General features: G+C 45.3%; 1 protein-coding gene across 1 annotated transcript; it reads left to right on the top strand.

Moving 5' to 3' along the window:
• The first annotated feature begins 349 nt into the window (after positions 1–349).
• Positions 350–19,509, top strand: LOC121007944 (serine protease 33-like). Its single transcript, XM_040440212.1, has 6 exons — positions 350–389; positions 701–905; positions 11,176–11,435; positions 17,132–17,295; positions 17,961–18,177; positions 19,493–19,509. The coding sequence occupies exons 1-6, from the start codon at positions 350–352 to the stop codon at positions 19,507–19,509; spliced, it is 903 nt and encodes a 300-aa protein (XP_040296146.1).
• Positions 19,510–19,680: the final 171 nt, after the last annotated feature.

The raw sequence follows: 19,680 nt of genomic DNA, 5'->3' as shown, positions 1-19,680 counted from the left end.
CATGAATGTACAATATGTGACGAGAAAACATTCTCAGAATGGCTTGGATAAGTAAAAGCATTTGAAATTTATTACCACATAAAGTGACACATGTCAGATTTGCTCAAAATGGCCTGGTCCTTGAGGTGAAAAATGGCAGGGCCCTTAAGGGGTGGGTGAGAAGTTGTCTATCAGGACTTACATGTGATGTATGTCATCTGTAAATGCAAATAAATCCGGTCTAGTTGCTGAACTGGAAGGAGTGGTCATAGAAATATATATATATGCAGCACATGGCCATAGGACTTGATTTCTTAGGAGGTTCTCAGCCTACACCAAGGACACAAGCTCCTTATTGTAGAGCCAAGCCATGGGAATGTTACTCGTGTTACTGGTAATGTTGTTTGTCGGTGAGTGACTTCTTCTTGGTTGTTGTCTTTGGATTTTTTGTTTGATTTTCTTGTATTTGTTCTTGATGTCTTTAAGGGGGGTTTCATCTAGGTTCTTTTAAAATATTTCCCCACACAATGACCCACTTCATAGATCTTTTTGTTAAAATTCACACCAAAACATTGAACACACTCCATGGACCAGTTTTTTCTATCTGTCTATAGAGTTATTTTGTATATATATATTTTTTTAGAATATAGGACATTTATATCAGTAGCAAAAAAAGAAATAATGAAGTGGAACACTAAACATGATTTATTTCCTTCCACAGTTTACCCTTCAGCTTCCACTACCACAACCTCATCCCCGCCGGTGTGCGGCTCTCCAGTATTCTCCAGCAGGATAGTCGGGGGCACAGACGCTCTGGATGGAAGATGGCCCTGGCAGGTCAGCGTGCAGTATTATGGCGACCATAGGTGTGGAGGGAGCCTGATCTCCCGCCAGTGGGTGATGTCCGCAGCAAACTGCTTTCCATAGTAGGTATAGTAGATGATTATCTTGTGATCTTCTTGTGTAGGAAGCTATTGTGAATGTGATTTTCTTGGCTCTAGTGAGTATTATATACAGTACAGACCAAAAGTTTGGACACACCTTCTCATTCAAAGAGTTTTCTTTATTTTCATGACTATGAAGGCATCAAAACTATGAATTAACACATGTGGAATTATATACATAACAAACAAGTGTGAAACAACTGAAAATATGTCATATTCTAGGTTCTTCATAGTAGCCACCTTTTGCTTTGATTACTGCTTTGCACACTCTTGGCATTCTCTTGATGAGCTTCAAGAGGTAGTCCCCTGAAATGGTCTTCCAACAGTCTTGAAGGAGTTCCCAGAGATGCTTAGCACTTGTTGGCCCTTTTGCCTTCACTCTGCGGTCCAGCTCACCCCAAACCATCTCGATTGGGTTCAGGTCCGGTAACAGTCTATTCAGTAGGACTATCAGCTGTGTATCCACCTGACTTCTCCTCAACGCAACTGATGGTCCCAACCCCATTTATAAGGCAAGAAATCCCACTTATTAAACCTAACAGGGCACACCTGTGAAGTGAAGACCATTTCAGGGGACTACCTCTTGAAGCTCATCAAGAGAATGCCAAGAGTGTGCAAAGCAGTAATCAAAGCAAAAGGTGGCTACTTTGAAGAACCCAGAATATGACATATTTTCAGTTGTTTCACACTTGTTTGTTATGTATATAATTCCACATGTGATAATGCATAGTTTTGATGCCTTCAGTGTGAATCTACAATTTTCATAGTCATGAAAATAAAGAAAACTCTTTGAATGAGAAGGTGTGTCCAAACTTTTGGTCTGTACTGTATGTCAGCCATTATTTGTCTTCTGTTTGTCAGAGTATCTCCATGTAACCTGTAGGCTTTTATACAAATTTAGCTGCAGGGAAAGAAATAATGCTCATGGAGATCCAAAGTTGATTGAGGTGCAGCCCAGACTTATTGGTCTTCCATAATATTCCTTTCCCACTGAGGTTCAGTTCCACAGTGGAATAAAAAGGGTATTTTCAAAAAGTTCCTTTCCAAATTTAGGAGCGATCTGAGGAAGGCATCTGTAATGAATCCTTCCGTACATTCACCACCTCTGTTAAGACGTCCATGATGACCACAGACAGCGGCATCGACAACACAGATAGACTGAGTTCAAAATACAAACTATATCTTCAGTTCATCCGGATTTTCTCATTGTGTTTTCACCTGTGATAAGGATTAGCTGGATTTTTGGGCTTTCTCTCAGTGACTGCACCTCCCTGCTTGTGATGTACCCCTCTTTTTAATAGTTCAGTGGCTGCCAATAGATTTTGTTGAAATCTGTAGAATAAAGACATTCAAACCTCATAAGGACAATTAAATATTCCAAAGCAGAAAGGAGAAACATGAACGGAAATACAAAACATAAAAATCATAACACATTAGACCAAAAATAAATTAGAATAAACGTATAATATACAGGAACTCTAGAATCCCGGTGATGTCCTTCTCTTCTAAAATAAAGTACAGTTCAAAGGGTAAAAAAAAAAAAATATATATAAAAACACACATTTTTCTTCTAGTTTTAGTCTAGGTTCACACACGAGCAGAAGTAAATGCTATTGGCTGGGTGGATTTGTTAGAGGAGCAGAGCAATAAAAATAGCAGAAGTGGCGTATTCAGCACAACACGGAAACCGACAGAGCTGAACAGACCCCACTCACTAGAATCAGACCTTTGATTTCTGGTTGAGACTCCACTTTTTATCAGATGAAAAGTCCTACATGCAGAACATTTTCGTTTGCTCTTTAACATATTCTGTGACAGAGCCCGAATGGAGCGTCCGATGCAGATGTGGACGTGTCCTTACCTGCCCCTAATTCTTCCTGTCCTCTACTAAGAGAACATTTCTTCTGTTTTATTTTAAGAATTTTTTAAAATGAAAGAACTAGCTGGATGGGGAGAGTACAGGAGATGCTACGTGTCTCTGTAGGAATGCTAGCTTGTCCATGTCAGTTTATGATATTTCTGATCTGCTAGATTCGCTCCGATCACCTGTAAGTGCTATTATTGTGAAATGAAAATGTCTTGGAGTAAGAGCAGTGCAGCCACAACGAAGCCTAAAAATGATCTGTCCTCTGTGGTATCACTTAGTGTACAGCTCCAAACTGCCTCTGGAAGGGGCACCAGCACAAGAACTATGCATCGGGAGCTACATATAATGGGTTTTAATGCTCAAGCTGCAGCATAAAAGCAAAGGTTTGCATGCACAATGCCAAGCATCTGCCGAAGTTGTGTAAAGCACATTGTGAATAGACTTTGGAGCAGCTCCATGAAATCCTAGGATAACCATGCACAATGGCAGATGTTGGTCGGAACTGCCTAAAGCACATGGGCCCTGGTCCCCAACTGCTTACATGATCGGGATTGTTACTCTGCTATGGAGCTTAGAGAATCTTCATGGTCTGCTCTACGCTGATCTCATGAGCAGTATGTATACATTATGAACAAACAAGAGAGCCCTCAGGATAGGCAAGGAAGTGCAGATTGTGATCAGCTCAGCAAATCTGTACAATTGTAGCTGTAAATACTGTAAAAAATTATGGGCATTGGTAAATATGTCTTTAAGGGCCCAGTGGACCCACAAACCCACCTTAATTACTTAAATGGCCACTTTCTGGCTACTTGTGCCTAATAGTTCTGGCCCAGTCCACAGCACCTCTCCCGTCCTGGGCTGCAGAGTGACGTCTCTCTGTCCACGGACCAGACAAGAGATCTGGTAAGGGATGTGATGTCAGTGGCACAAGGATTTTCACAAGAGAAGCATCATATGACCAGTAGAGATAGTCTTGCGGTTCGCCCGGCGGTTGTCCGCCGGCGCCATATTCTTTTACATTGTGAAGAACTTTGACCCATAAACGAAATAAGAACTATGCAGCAGCACTCTGCAAAAAAAAATAAAGTACAGTAATGCCATAATTATAGAAAACATTCTGGTCTAAATGCTATGCTTATTTTGCAAATTGGAGACTCTTGGCAAATACATTTTGTACAAAATTATTTGAGCCCGTCTGCCAAACGTCAAGGCGATCTCTTATCTGGTCTTGGACTCCTGACTAGCCTGTCTGCCCCATAGGCTGATTTTAATTAGAGTAAATGTAAAGCTGTAGCCTGCTCTCATTGTATGTATTGGAAGCCATTTGGCACCAGGAGAGGTGTAGAGTGGGCTCGGCATGCATGTTGGTAACTGCATCCCTGGACTTAATGGAGGCCGTTATGGCACCAAAGATGGTAAAAAGCAAAGTGGATCCAGCATGAATTTTATGGTGGTCATTATGGCATATAGCAGGTAGTATTTAGTGTTAGGAACCCGTCTGATAAGAGATTGCATTAGCGTTTGGCAGATGGGCTCAATTAATTTTGTACAAAATGTATTTGCCAAGAGTCTCTAATTTGCAAAATAAGCGTAGTATTAGCACCAGAATGTTTTCTAAAACTATGGCATTACTGTACTTTATTTCTGTTTGCAGAGTGCTGCTGCATACTTCTTTTTTCCTGTATGATTCTAGCCATGGCAGCGTGCACCTGCCCATTGGGATGTGCTGACTGACCCCCTTTTTTTAAACTTTTACCCATGACACATCCATCAGGTGGTACAGGACAGCCAATTGAGACATTTCAGCACATGGACACACCCCCTACCTTATAAATAAACCGGATCTGGCCACCATTTTACATTCAGTCTTTTGCCAGTGTAGGGAGAGGTTGCTGTGTGGAGCAGGGACAGGCTGTTAGAGACACCAAACGCTGGCTAATAGGGCCACAAAAGTATTTTTAAGGACTGGTACAGGTATGCTACCGATAGGTGTTACTTACTGAGGGGTGTAATATACCTATAATATACTTTCTAACATAGAAAGTATATTATAGTGCATTTGTATTGTGCAGCAGTTGTGTGCGGTTCTGCTGCGATACTGCAGCCACACAGAGGGACAAACGCTATTGGAACAAATAATTTCTACTGGTGTGATTTACCAGTTGCCCCCCAAAAAAACTGATTGAAGCAGAGGTGTGATATACCTTCTTCCACAAACACTGCTTTTCCATAGAAACCTTTGTCACTGGGTCATTTTGAAAATGACAGGCAGAGGAAGAGGCAGGCCGTTCCGCAGGGGTGGTAGGGGTCAGGCAGGTGCACCAGGCCGTAGCCTAAGTGGGAAGTTACAGAGGGTGTGTGCGATTACATCAAAGGACGCACCAGAGTTGGTTGAGTGACTCACTCAGCCCTCCGCTTCTGCACCCTCCTTATCCTCTCTATCTTCACCCACTTCACTCTCTGTTGTGTGCACCCGCAAAGACACCACCATTTCCTCTCCGCTCGAGTCAGAGGAATTATTTTCCCATCTATTACAAGACCTTACCGATGCGCAGCCATTCTTGGCATTGGATCAGGAAGAGGAGGTATTAACGGTCGCCACCCAGATCAGCTTAAGGAGGGTGTTCCCCACTGTTGCTGCCTACTCCGAGATCTCGAATGTCAGTGGTGGTGAAGGTGACTAGGATAACGTGTCAATGGAGGTCATGTGGGTGCCCACAAGAGAGGAAGAGGAGGGGAGTTCAGAGGGAGAGACGGAGCAGCAGATAGGCAGGAGAAGGAGGAGAAGCAGCAACTTACAGTGCACAGGAGGCAAAAAGCAGACTGCTAATGTATCTGGAATGAGCCATCCACCATTCATGGTCACATCTTGCGCTCCCAGGATGCCGGCACATGGCTCTGCAGTGTGGACTTTTTTTAATGTGTCAGTTGCTGACAATAGTGTTGCCATCTGCAGCCTGTGCTGTCAATGCATAAGTCGCGGTAAGCTCAACACTCACCTAGAGATGACGGCCTTAAGAAGGCACCTGGCCTCCAATTATCGAGCCCAGTGGGAGCAATGCCGTCAGAACCCGCTAAGTCACACTCCCGGCGCTCCATGTCCTGCCTCTTCTCCTTCTCCTCTCTCCTCCCATTTGTCCTCCACTCCACCTTCCACCGGGCTGTCGTCGCGTTCATCTGGCAAAAGGCAGGCTTCCGTGGCCCAAATGTTTGAGCGTAAAAAGATGATGACGCTAGATAACCCTCTTGCCCAACGGCTGACCGCTGGCTTGTCGGAACTGCTAGCCCGCCAACTACTTCCATATAAACTGGTGTACTCAGAGGCCTTTAGAAAATTTGTGGCCATTGGCATACCGCAATGGAAGGTCCCTGGAAGGAAATATTTCGCCCAGAAGGGCATCCCAGAGCTATATGGCCACGTTCAACAGCAAGTGACTGTATCTCTGGCACACAGTGTTGATGCCAAGATACTTCTGACAACTGACACGTGGTCTAGTAAACACGGGCAGGGACGGTACATAACTTTTACTGCCCACTGGGTAAGCCTTCTGACGGCCGTCAAGAATGTAACCCGTGGCACCCGTGTGGATTTGGTGTTACTGCCACGGATTGCAATCAGGCCTGCCTCTTCTTCTCCTCCTCCTACTCCCTCCTCTGTCTCCTCCTTAGTTGACTCTTCCTTTTCCACTGCTACCGCCTCTTTCGCTGCGCCTCCCAAGCTCCCCAGAACCTATTCGACGTGCCAGGTGAGACATTGCCATGCTGTGCTGCGGCTGTTATGCCTGGAAGCCAAGAGCCACACCAGTCCTGCACTCCTTTCAGCTCTGCGGTCACAGGCTAATCAGTGGCTAACCCCGCTCAATTTGACAGTTGGTAAAGTGGTGTGCGACAACGGTGCCAATCTGCTAAGCGCGCTGAAATAGGGCAAAATGACACATGTGCCGTTAATGGCACACATCCTGAACTTAGTCGTGCAGTGATTTGTTGCCAAATACCCCGGTGTCCAGGACGTCTTGCGGCAGGCCAGGAAAATCTCTGCACATTTTAAAAGATCTTACACGGCCATGGCTCGCCTTGCTGATGTTTAGCGGCGACACCACCTGCCCATCAGACGTCTGATTTGTGACTGCCCGACGCACTGGAACTCCACCTTATTTATGCTCGATAGGCTGCTCCAGCAGCAATGTACCGTTAGCGACTACCTGTACGAACTCTGCAGCAGGACAGGTTCTGGGGAGCTTGGTTTTTTTTTTCACCAAAGCCAGTGGCTGCTCATGCACAACGCATGCAGACTTCTGCAGCCATTTTATGAGATCACCAAACTGGTCAGTCACAGCCAGGGTGCCATCAGTGACATTGTACCTTACGCCTTCTTTCTGGACCGTGCATTGCGTCGTGTCATTGATCAAGCCATCGAGGAGCAGGAGCAGGAAGATGAGGAAGTTGCAATGCTGGATGAATTCCCAGGGAGGGCTACTCTATCTGAGACAAGTCAGCAGGAGTCTGAAGAGGAGTCAGAGGAGGATGGTGCCAGGGCAGAGGAGGAGCAAGAAGAGCAGGCTTTAAACTTTTCTGGGATCCCTGGTGTTGTCAGTGGCTGTGGGGAGGAGACCAAGGACGACATTATCCTGGACAATGAGCAGGAGCCAGGCCGCTCCACCGCTTCTAGTTTAGTGCAAATGGGGGCCTTCATGATCCAGTGTTCGAAGAGGGACCCCCGTATAAAAATCATAAAGGGCAAGGAGCAGTACTGGGTGGCAACGTACTTAGACCTCTGGTACAAACACAAAATGGTGGACATGTTACCAGCATTACAGAGGGCTGTCAGAATGCAGCACTTACAGGCCTTGCTTCGAGAAATGCTGCATTCTGATTATGTGGGCACTGGCAGAGGAATTCCCACTCACAGAGAAACAGTTGCAGGTACCAATCCAACAGCGCCTGCAAGAAGAGGGCGGTTTGAAGATGTGTCGGTCACTTCAGATATGAGATTATTCTTGCAGCCAACCCATCAACAGCCACCCTCCGGATCCAGCCTTAGGGTATACCTAGACCGACAGGTGTCCGACTACATCAGGTTAACGCCCTATGTGGACACTCTGAGAAGCGAGGAACCCATGGACTACTGGATGTGCAGGCTTGACCTGTGGCCAGAGCTGGCACAATTTGCCATGGAACTCTTGGCTTGCCCTTCGTCCATTGTCCTGTCCGAAAGGACGTTCAGGGCAGCAGGGGGGATCGTGACCGATAAGCGCACTCCCCTAGCTCACGACAGTGTGGACTACCTCACATTTCTAAAAATAAATGAGGCATGGATCTCGGAGGAATTCAACACATGTGACAAGTCGACGACCACGTTTTACCCCTTAAGGACATGGCCACATTTCACCTTAAGGACCAGGGCATTTTTTGCAAATCTGACAAGTGTCAATTTATGTGTGAATAACTTTAAAACGCTTTTACTTATGCAGGCCATTCTGAGATTGTTTTTTCGTCACATATTGTACTTCATGACACTGTTAAAATGGAGTAAAAAAAAATCATTTTTATTTATAAAAAAAATACCAAATTTATCAAAAATCAGGAAAAATTAGCAAATTTCCAAGTTTTAATTTCTCTACTTCTATAATACATAGTAATACCTCCAAAAATAGTTATTAATTTACATTCCCCATATGTCTACTTTATGTTTGGATCATTTTGGGAATGACATTTTATTTTTTGGGGATGTTAGAAGGCTTAGAAGTAAATCTTGAAATTTTTCAGAAAATTTCTCTAACCCACTTTTTCAGGACCAGTTCAGGTCTGAAGTCACTTTGTGAGGCTTACATAATAGAAATCACCCAAAAATGACCCAATTTTACAAACTTCACCCTACGGACCGCGGCATGGAAGGGGTTAAACGGCTGACATCACAGCACAGATGTCAGCCGTTTGAAGCAGAGTGTCAGCAATGTGGTCAAACAACCAGGAGAGCAGCACGGTACCAGAGGAGCAAGCGGAGGATCGTCAGGAGAAGCCGAAGTCAAATGTGATGGAGGAAACGCCAAGACGAAGCGATGAGACGGACGGGTAATCACAACACGAGCAGGAGACCAACAAACCAGGCCGTCCCCGCCTCCTGGAACCGCGCACAGAGCGTATCGTGACTAATTCCCTGGCCCAATTTTTGGGTATTGTTTTTATGAGTTTCTTTTTGATTATGCGGTAGAAATGACCTTATTGGTCAGTACGATTATGGTGATGTATGATTTATACACTGCCTTCAACAATAAAATTCTCTCTTCAAAGACAAAATAAATAAATAAAACTGCGGCTATATTCAGAGAGAATCGCTTTTCTTATTTTTCCATCAATACGGCTGTGCTGGTTTTGTGCAGGGACATTTAACGTTTCCATAGTACTTGTAGGTTTATTGCTCCTTTTGGGAAGAGTAGTGACCAAAACAAAAGAAATTCTGACCGTTTTTTCCTGTGTGTTTTAAATAACGCAGTGATTCAGCAGTTTGGGTTGTTACTGACACAGTCATGGTTTTTACATCTTTTTTTTTTAAATAATAAAAATAAATGAGAAGGGGGTGTTTGTGTTTTTATCCCCCCCCCCCCTTTTTTTATGTGAAAACATTTTATTTACTATAATTTATAGGGGGAAAAAAGGTGCCCCCACCTACCGTAGTGTGGGAAAATTAAAATAGCAGCATACATAGCAATACTGAAAGGTACGTGTAATAGCGACACAGACCAGAAAACCCACATTATAGCAAAAAGCCACCATATTGTTGTACCCTAGAAGAAAGTACAATGTTCTTGTACCTGATATGAATACTATGTAAAAACAATATGGCAGCCATTTGGACACTGTATAGTGGTCTTATGTGAGCAATGTATAGCAGTCTTACTTTATGTGAACAATTTATGGCGGTCTTATGTAGACACTGAATGGCAGTTGCAGGTAGACACTGTATGGTGGTCTTATGTAGACTCTGTATGGTGGTCTTATGTGGAGTCTGTATGGCCGTCTTATGTGGACTCTGTATGGCATTCTTATGTGGACTCTATATGGCAGTCTTATGTGGACACTGTATGGTGGTCTTATGTTGACTTTGTATGGCCGTCTTATGTGGACACTGAATGGCAGTTGCATGTAGACACTGTATGGTGGTCTTATGTGGACTCTGTATGGTGGTCTTATCTGGAGTCTGTATGGCATGCTAATGTGGACTCTGTATGGCGGTCTTATGCGAACTCTGTATGGTGGTCTTATGTTGACTTTGTATGGCCATCTTATGTAAACTCTGTATGGCATTCTTCTGTGGACTCTATATGGCAGTCTTATGTGGACACTGTATGGTGGTCTTATGTTGACTTTGTATGGCCGTCTTATGAGGACTCTGTATGGCGGTCTTATGTGAACTCTGTATGGTGGTCTTATGTGGACTCTGTATGGTGGTCTTATGTAAACTCTGTATGGCATTCTTATGTAGACTCTATATGGCAGTCTTATGTGGACTCTGTATGGTGGTCTTATGTTGACTTTGTATGGCCGTCTTATGAGGACTCTGTATGGCGGTCTTATGTGAACTCTGTATGGTGGTCTTATGTGGACTCTGTATGGTGGTCTTATGTAAACTCTGTATGGCATTCTTATGTAGACTCTATATGGCAGTCTTATGTGGACACTATATGTTGGTCTCATGTGGACACTGTATGGTGGTCTTATGTGGACTCTGTATGGTGGTCTTATGTTGACTTTGTATGGCCGTCTTATGTGGACACTATATGTTGGTCTTATGTGGACACTGTGTGGTGGTCTTATGTTGACTTTGTATAGCAGTCTTATGTCAACTCTGTATGGCATTCTTATGTGGACACTGTAAAGGTCTTATGTGGACAATGTATAATAGTCTTATATGGACACTGTATGGCAGTGGTGTGTGGACACTGTATGGCAGTGGTGTGTGGACACTGTATGGCAGTCGTATGTGGACACTGTATGGCAGTCGTATGTGGACACTGTATGGCAGTCGTGTGTGGACACTGTATGGCAGTTGCATGTGGACACTGTATGGCGGTCTTATGTGGACACCGTATGGCGGTCTTATGTGGACACTTTATGGTGGTCTTATGTGGACACTGTATGGTGGTCTTATATGGACACTGTATGGCAGTAGTATGTGGACACTGTATGGCAGCCATATGGGGACACTGTGTGGTGGTTTTATGTGGACAACGTAGAACAGTCTTATATGGACACTGTATGGCAGAATTAGTTTGTATTTTTGGCTTGTTAAATGATAGTCGTGCTTGTTGCTCGGGGCCGGTCCTATATCTCAGTGTATATTATATAGTTATCAGTTTACCTTCTGTTCTCTCCTTTCGTTCGCAGTGACACCAGTGAAGCGGCCTACACCATGTACTTTGGGCTCTTCAGGTTATCAGAGGCGTATAACCACACTCAGAGCTCTTCTGTCTCTAACATCTATATACACCCTAACTATACGGGGACTGGAGGTCCAGGAGACATCGCTCTGGTGAAGCTCTCCAGCCCGGTCATCTACACCAGTTACATCATGCCCATCTGTCTGCCCGCCGCCTCCGTCATCTTCCCCGAAGGCTTGGAGTGCTGGGTAACCGGTTGGGGCTCAGGTGAGGATGGACCCATGAATTGTTCTCGGTCTTACATGAAAAATGATTGTGTCCGGGCAGAACATATGACTTGTAGAGCTGAGCCTTACGTCTGCTTCTGGGTCATCTCATATCAAATGCTTCACAATTCCAAAGCTGCAAACTTCTGTCTGGCACCGGTTCTACCAAAAGCAGCATTGGTTGGTGCAGGCTGTAAAGGGGGCAACCATGGCTGGTGAAGACTAGAGAGGTGAAATTAGAGGGAGACACCTGAGACTGGTGCACTCAGAACCTCTACGTGAAGGGCACGCTCCCATGAAAAGGGATTACCACAAAAACCTTTCATGGTACCGTAATGTCCTTTCCATCTGTCATTCTGGAAGGATGGGCCACTCAGAGGTCATAATTGGAGATGTGCAAATTTCACAAATTTCCTTTCAGATCCAGTTCGAATGATTTGATATGGGTACAAATAAATCCCCCGAAAAGAAAGTGCTCCAATAGCCCTGAAAATTGGGATATAACACCCTCTAGTCTCCTAGGAATGTTTTCCCTCCCCAAGCTTTGAAATGCAATGACACAATAGTAAATGATGGCGGTAACATACAGCGTATTTAATATCACACCGAGCCGGCACATGTGTTCTGCTTCTTTATATTTCACAGCTTCCAAATATTGTCCCTTATCGGGGGAAGATGGTGTTATGGCTTGTTCTGAGCATCCAAAGCACCCAAAGATTCTCCCTACTTTGGGAGCAGCAGTGCAGTATGGAACCTGACAGCAGATGTGCCACAGGGGTAGTACTAGTGGCATCAGAAGGAGTGGCAGTGCAGTACCACAGGGGTAGTACTAGTGGCAGCAGGAGGAGTGGCAGTGCAGTACTACAGGGGGAGTATTAGTGGCAGCAGAAGGAGTGGCAGTGCAGTACTACAGGGGTAGTACTAGTGGCAGCAGAAGGAGTGGCAGTGCAGTACTACAGGGGTAGAAATAGTGGCAGCAGGAGGAGTATCAGTGCAGTACTACAGGGGTAGTATTAGTGGCAGCAGGAGGAGTGGCAGTGCAGTGTAGTGATCGTTTTGGAACCTGGTACCGTCGGATCCTGTGAAGTACTATTAGCTCTTTTAGATATATGGAGACTTGCAAGTGTAAGCAACCAGCACCGATGAAATAAGACTCGTGTACAGTCTGCTTCGTGTCCAAGAAATTCTGGGCTAACCCCGCCCTCCATGGCACATGGCTGCCCAATAATATTTACAGATAGGCAGGTACAATCCACCTCATGCCTTGACCAATAGGAATACATTTCAGAAAGGTACACATTTGCACACTTCCTGAGAGTGCCGGTGGGTGGCGCTCAAACATTCTCACCATCCGCTACCACACCCAGAACACGTGCAAATTCTTCTAAATGAATCAGCCTTTTATTTAAACAGATATGGCCCTAATCGGACAATATCTATTTAATTCGGTACAGATATCCTACAGACCCAAAGTGAACCTCTGTTAGACATTGTTCCGAAAGGGGGGATCAGTCCCTGAGGAAGGTCTTTTAAAACAGGGTCGACCAAGAAAGGTGATATAGCATTCACATGGCCACCAGTCCCACCAACCAATATTTTGTAGCATGTTGGGGCCCCCATGGTTCAATGAGACCGGCATCAGTGTGCTATACCCCACCGTTGCTGACGAGGAGCCGCTGGCAGCTTTCACTAAGAACATTGCTCTCAGACCCAGCAGCCATTAGATCCCCCTCAAACCAACGGTGGCGGCTTTCACATGGGGAGTAGGGACCAGAGTGCTGATTTATAGAATTTCCCGTGCAACGTCGTGACCCGATCACGCTCCTTCATAACCGTAATCCGGTCAGACATTACACAGGGAGGCATATACAAAATAAACCTACATAACATTCCTAACCTAAAGAGAAAGTCCACTATAGTCATCCTATGCTAATAAAGATTTCCACGACAGCAGTACTACAGGGGTGGTACTAGTGGCAGCAGGAGGAGTGGCAGTGCAGTACTACAGGGGTAGAAATAGTGGCAGCAGGAGGAGTATCAGTGCAGTACTACAGGGGTAGAATTAGTGACACTCCTCCTGCTGCCACTAATACTACAGGGGTAGTACTAGTGGCAGCAGGAGGAGTGGCAGTGCAGTACTACAGGGGTAGAAATAGTGGCAGCAGGAGGAGTATCAGTGCAGTACTACAGGGGTAGAATTAGTGACACTCCTCCTGCTGCCACTAATACTACAGGGGTAGTACTAGTGGCAGCAGGAGGAGTGGCAGTGCAGTACTACAGGGGTAGTACTAGTGGCAGCAGGAGGAGTGGCAGTGCAGTACTACAGGGGTAGTACTAGTGACAGCAGGAGGAGTGGCAGTGCAGTACTACAGGGGTAGTACTAGTGGCAGCAGGAGGAGTGGCAGTGCAGTACTACAGGGGTAGTACTAGTGGCAGCAGGAGGAGTGGCAGTGCAGTACTACAGGGGTAGTACTAGTGGCAGCAGGAGGAGTGGCAGTGCAGTACTACAGGGGTAGTACTAGTGGCAGCAGGAGGAGTAGCAGTGCAGTACTACAGTTTTTTTTTTATTACACTTGTGTATACCCTGCACATGTAGAGGCACTTTTTACATATATTTACATTTAGTCGGAGAGTACTGGTTGCCTGCTCTTGACATGTACATTTTTTATTTTGTAGGCATTTATTTTCATAAAATTTAGCTTTTATTAGTCATTTAGTTAATATATATATAGTGAGCACTTAAATCTAACCTACTGATTAAAACTCTCTATAGTAGACCCTTTGTGTGCTGCGTTGCTGTTAGCTTGTTTCTGGTGCCGGCTAGTATTACAGTAACAACGTGTTAATGGACAATGTGTCTTTTTGCTGAGTGCCTATGTGTACACCTTCTAGGCTTACTGTAGTAACACTGTTGCTTCCTATACTGCCTGCTGGCTTTTCATTATCTGTAGTTACTACAGATATATTTATTACCAACAACGCCAATCTCAGTGCAGACTGCCCGATCCCCTGAAGACGCCATGTATATGGCGAAACATGTCGGGGGGCAGTGATTAGGTTTTTAGATCACAGCAGACCCGGAATTAGTGTGCAAGCTACCGAGTAGCCTTTAGGCAGCATAGTGAGGTAATGCGCCGCCATGAGAAACTAAGCACAGTCTTTGAATAGGCAAATCAAAGCCTATAGCAGTCAGCAAGTGTAGCGACCAAACAGCTACCATCACAGTCACCAAGCTGAGTTACATGATATATCAATGTGTCAGTAACTACAGATAATGAAAAGCCAGCAGGCAGTATTGGAAGCAACAGTGTTACCACAGTAAGCCTAGAAGGTGTACACATAGGCACTCAGCAAAAAGACACATTGTCCATTAACAGCTAACAGCAACGCAGCACACAAAGGGTCTACTATAGAGAGTTTTAATCAGTAGGTTAGATTTAAGTGCTCACTATATATATATTAACTAAATGACTAATAAAAGCTAAATTTTATGAAAATAAATGCCTACAAAATAAAAAATGTACATGTCAAGAGCAGGCAACCAGTAGTCTCCGACTAAATGTAAATATATGTACTACAGGGGTAGTACTAGTGGCAGCAGGAGGAGTAGCAGTGCAGTACTACAGGGGTAATAATAGTGGCAGCAGGAGGAGTGTCAGTGCAGTACTACAGGGGTAGTACTAGTGGTAGCAGGAGGAGTGGCAGTGCAGTACTACAGGGGTAGAAATAGTGGCAGCAGGAGGAGTATCAGTGCAGTACCACAGGGGTAGTACTAGTGGCAGCAGGAGGAGTGTCAGTGCAGTACTACAGGGGTAGTACTAGTGGTAGCAGGAGGAGTGGCAGTGCAGTACTACAGGGGTAGTACTAGTGGCAGCAGGAGGAGTGGCAGTGCAGTACCACAGGGGTAGTACTAGTGGCAGCAGGAGGAGTAGCAGTGCAGTACTACAGGGGTAATAATAGTGGCAGCAGGAGGAGTGGCAGTGCAGTACTACAGGGGTAGTACTAGTGGCAGCAGGAGGAGTGGCAGTGCAGTACTACAGGGGTAGTACTAGTGGCAGCAGGAGGAGTGGCAGTGCAGTACAGAACATGATGGAGAAGCAATAAAATACGCTTACTGTGCAGTTATTAACTGCAGAAAATTTCCAACAGATTTTTGTGGAAAAAAGACACAATTGCACAGTGTCCGGTGCAACTATGATTCTTAAAATATCACCAACCAGTAGATTTTTTTAAATTATTATTTAGGCTGCTACCTGGCTCCTGCACATAAAAAAGAGTACTATGTCTTTAAATGGATGTGCAGTGCAGCAGAGTGTGTATGCATGTGAACAGCTCCAGCCCTATAAGACACCCAGTACATTAACTGGCCCCATCCTGTCCCTAATGATAAAACCTGACTTTCTACCTAGTAGTCCATAGTATCCATACACTGTCCCTGCAGGACCCTATAACGACTGGCTTGTGTGTATGATTGGACACATCCTACCGAATCAGTGCCTGAGCTCAGGGGTGGACCGGCCACGTACCTTACAGGGAACTGTCCTGGTGGGATGCTGGCCAGGGGGCTGCCTGAGCCCTCCTCACAGACACTGGTACAAAATGATCTGATGCTCCAAGCCAGGGCTCAGCAACCTTTGGCGCTCCAGCTGCTGTGAAACTACAACTCCCAGCATGCTTGGCTGTTCTGCTAACTCCTATAAAAGTGAATGGAGCATTCTGGGAGTTGTAGTCTCAAAACACCTGGAGTGCAGGAGGTTGCTGATCCCTGCTCTAGGCAATAACTAATGTCCGAGCATCAGATACTGATACACCTGGCCAACGGCCGCAGGGGCCCTCCTGAATTCAACTGTATCTCCGTCCTCAGAATGGTGATAGGGCAGAATTTTATGCTGCACTGTAGTATTTGGTTTTGCTGAAGAGGTATATTCTTCTGTAGTACGGTACTGCAGGCCCTGCCCACTTCTGTTGTCTCTGCCTACTTGTGTTGTCCCGCCTAATGTGAATTTGGACTTTTCTACAATTTGGGGCACTTTTAGGTTTTTTTCCACCCCCTCCTGAGCTCACAATATCATCTGAGCTAGCAGGGAACCTAATAGACCGGCCAGTATCCTGCCTCCTGATTGGCGGTCAGGTTGCCTGAAGAGCATTGTGGGGGAGTCCACCAGCTGTGATCCTTCATCTTTATCCTCCATGCCCTGACATATTCGCTAGTGTACTGAACTGTAAAAGTAAAATGGCGGGCACCGCTTTCCACAATTCGTCAGAAGCAAAACAACTAAACAAATCATTTTTCTGGAATTTGTAATGAACTCAATTGAATTAGAATCAGTTCACTCGTCTCCAGTTACAGCGAAGAGGCTCTAACAAAAAGTCACCAAGCCGTGAAATAAACGAAGCAGCCTGATTAGGTGGGCACAGATGTGACCCCTCACCATGTATTACAGCATGGTATGACCACTGAGGTCTACAGAGCTTCACTATGGCTCCTCTTCTACTTTATGGGACCATATTGTACCTCTGTCTGCTATTAATACAAAGGCATATGTATGTTCGTTCTGCCAGAGGCCACAATAAGAAGGCCCTCTGCCCTATAGGGTGGAACATGTCTGTGTAGGCATTGACTGATCACCTTGTTGTTGGGTAGAGGGTTCCAGGTTTCCACTTAGATTCAGAACCATTCATTTCCCCATTTCCTAGACGGAACATGGTATCCCGACACTCTACAGGAAGTGATGACACAGATCATTGACAGAGCGACATGTGACCAGCTCTACCATATGTTCTCCGACATCAGCAGCAACCAGACCATCATCCTAGATGACATGATATGTTCTGGTTACACAAATGGAGGCTTCTGCCGGGTAAGTACGAGTGGTGCAGAGATGGGCGAGGCTGCTGTCTTCCATTGGACCCACCTGTAGGTGCACGGCGATCAATAGCCAGGACCACATACATCTGCCCATGCTGAGGACTTCCACTTTATCTTCCACAGTTACATAGAGATCTGGGATATTCACACTTGCAGAACTTGTACAGTAAATTATAATGGGTGCTCCGCCCGCTGCCCTGTGCCCTCCAGCAAATGGAGGACAACAAAACTTAGAACAATTGGTGTCTGTAGATGGGGGTAACTGAGGGCTGAAGGGTCAGGATGGAAAAGCCCCCAGCTTGGGCCCCAGCACAACCTCTCCTCCTGATTGCCGGCAACAGCTTTTCTTAAGTGAGCCATAGATGCAGCACTGGCGCCGGTGATTGCAGCGCACTTACATCCGCTCTGATTGGCGCCCTCCACTTCCTAAACGTCGGCTGCAGCATCCCAGGTGTTTGACAGAGAGAGGGGGGGCCACACCACATTGCATTCTTTGCAGTTCTATGCATGCACCTGCTCTCTGGTGTCAGACCTTCAGAATATTCACTTTCCTTGGATCCACCCACCAGACTAGGATGATTCCATAGGATGACATTTTTCACTAATTTCACAAATAATGACCTTTCTGTGGAAATTGCTGCCATTTGTGTCTTCCAGGGAGACCCCGGGGGACCTCTGGTGTGTAAAGTAAACAGTGTCTGGTATGAAGCGGGCATCGTAAGTTGGGCGAAAGGATGTGCTTTACCTTACCTCCCTGGGGTGTACACCTTAGTACCGGCCCATGCAGCATGGATCCAGAGCTATGTTCCCGATGCGACCTTCATTGACCTTGTAGACATACCCCTGCCTACACCTGCGGATTCTACACCAGAAGGTAAGATGTGGACACCACTACTCAGGCACAATCCTGTGGAAAGTCATTTACAAGAGCCTTGGACCAGACACCTTGTGCATCCACCGTGCAGGCTCCACACTTCTCTTCTAAACATGTTGGGGGTCATTTATTTAAGGGGTTGTGTCACTTCAGAAAGTGGCATGTAATGTAGAGACCGGCGCCTCTTCATAACAGCACCAGCTATAGGGCTTATTAAGACCAGCCTCTAAAACACTGGTCTTAAAGGGTTTGTCTCACTTCAGCAAGTGGCATGTATCATGTAGAGAAAGTTAATACAATACATTTCTTAATGCCCATGTCTCACGACCATGAGAGTGTGCATAGACTAGCACTTATTTCTACAGTGTGCAAGCACGACCACCACTGCTGGATTACAGGGTGGTCGTAACCATGGAAAAAAGAAGTGTATGTTGCATAAGGCAAGTTCCAAGTTCCAGCCCACTCCACGTCCACTATTTTTGACCTGACGTGAGTGGGGAAAAGTCACAGATTGCAGCGCAATGTGCGCCAGAAATACGCCTACTGGTTAGTATTTCTGGTTAGTGAATGACCCCCTTTATTTTACAAAAGAAACAGAATTTTTTTTTTTTACATAACCACAATTTCTCCAATGAATTAAAAATGTGAAAAAAAAAAAAAAGTTTTTGTGAAGTAGAGGAAGAAGATTGAGGAGATTGAGATGAGAAGGAGATTGATATAGACCATAGAGCCCACAGCGAAGTGGTGGCTACCTCCAAGTCAGGATCACTGTCCTCACGGAAACCCCCTGAACTCCGGAAAACTCGGAGAGACAGATTCCCAGTTGAGCTCTTACCGTAATTCAGGGAGGTTTTCCGTGGTAGCAGAAGTGCGTAGCATGTAAAAAGTGCAAATTGCTTTATTGGGGACCCAGGTCACTCTTGAGCTGGCCATAGATATTAAATGTACATTGGTGGGATCAGCAACCATCTAATGCGATCTCCAAACCCTCTCCTGATGGCCAAACCCTCCTCTGTTACTAATGAGAATACATGCATGTTCAACTGAGCCGATCGTCCATGTGCATGTCAAGATAAGGAGAGATAGCTGTTGGTTGAACGAATGTTTGGCCAGCAGCTATTTCATGTCTATGGCCAGTCATAGTCCAACCTAAGGTCTTGCTTTTGCTTCCTCTGGAATTACATAGGCTGATGGGTGGTTTGTTACCTATTTACACCTATAACATTGATTGCATGTAGATGGAGATGTGACCAAACATTTTAGTGGATGTCCTGTTATGGAGATATTGGCCATGATATGGTGATGCATATTTCAGCCTTCATCGCCTTGTAATGACCTATATAACTCCATAGGAAATTCACCTTCAGCGTTTTTATAGACAGGAAGTTTGCTCACCTCTACGCAGTTGTTCATTATCATCTTTGTTGTAATAATTTCATGTCTGTATTATGTTATTCCAGTAACGACTTCTCCGCCCCAGACCACTCAGCTGAACCTCAATTA

This window comes from Bufo bufo, chromosome 7 (assembly GCF_905171765.1).
Source record: "Bufo bufo chromosome 7, aBufBuf1.1, whole genome shotgun sequence".
NCBI lineage: Eukaryota > Metazoa > Chordata > Amphibia > Anura > Bufonidae > Bufo > Bufo bufo.
This window is presented reverse-complemented; position numbering and strand designations above follow the sequence as displayed.

Coding starts and splice junctions, on each gene's coding strand:
- LOC121007944 (XM_040440212.1), top strand. CDS start 350: ATGGGAATGTTACTCGTGTTACTGGTAATGTTGTTTGTCG. Junction 390..700: donor ACTGGTAATGTTGTTTGTCG/GTGAGTGACTTC, acceptor TTCCTTCCACAG/TTTACCCTTCAGCTTCCACT. Junction 11,436..17,131: donor GGTAACCGGTTGGGGCTCAG/GTGAGGATGGAC, acceptor CCCATTTCCTAG/ACGGAACATGGTATCCCGAC.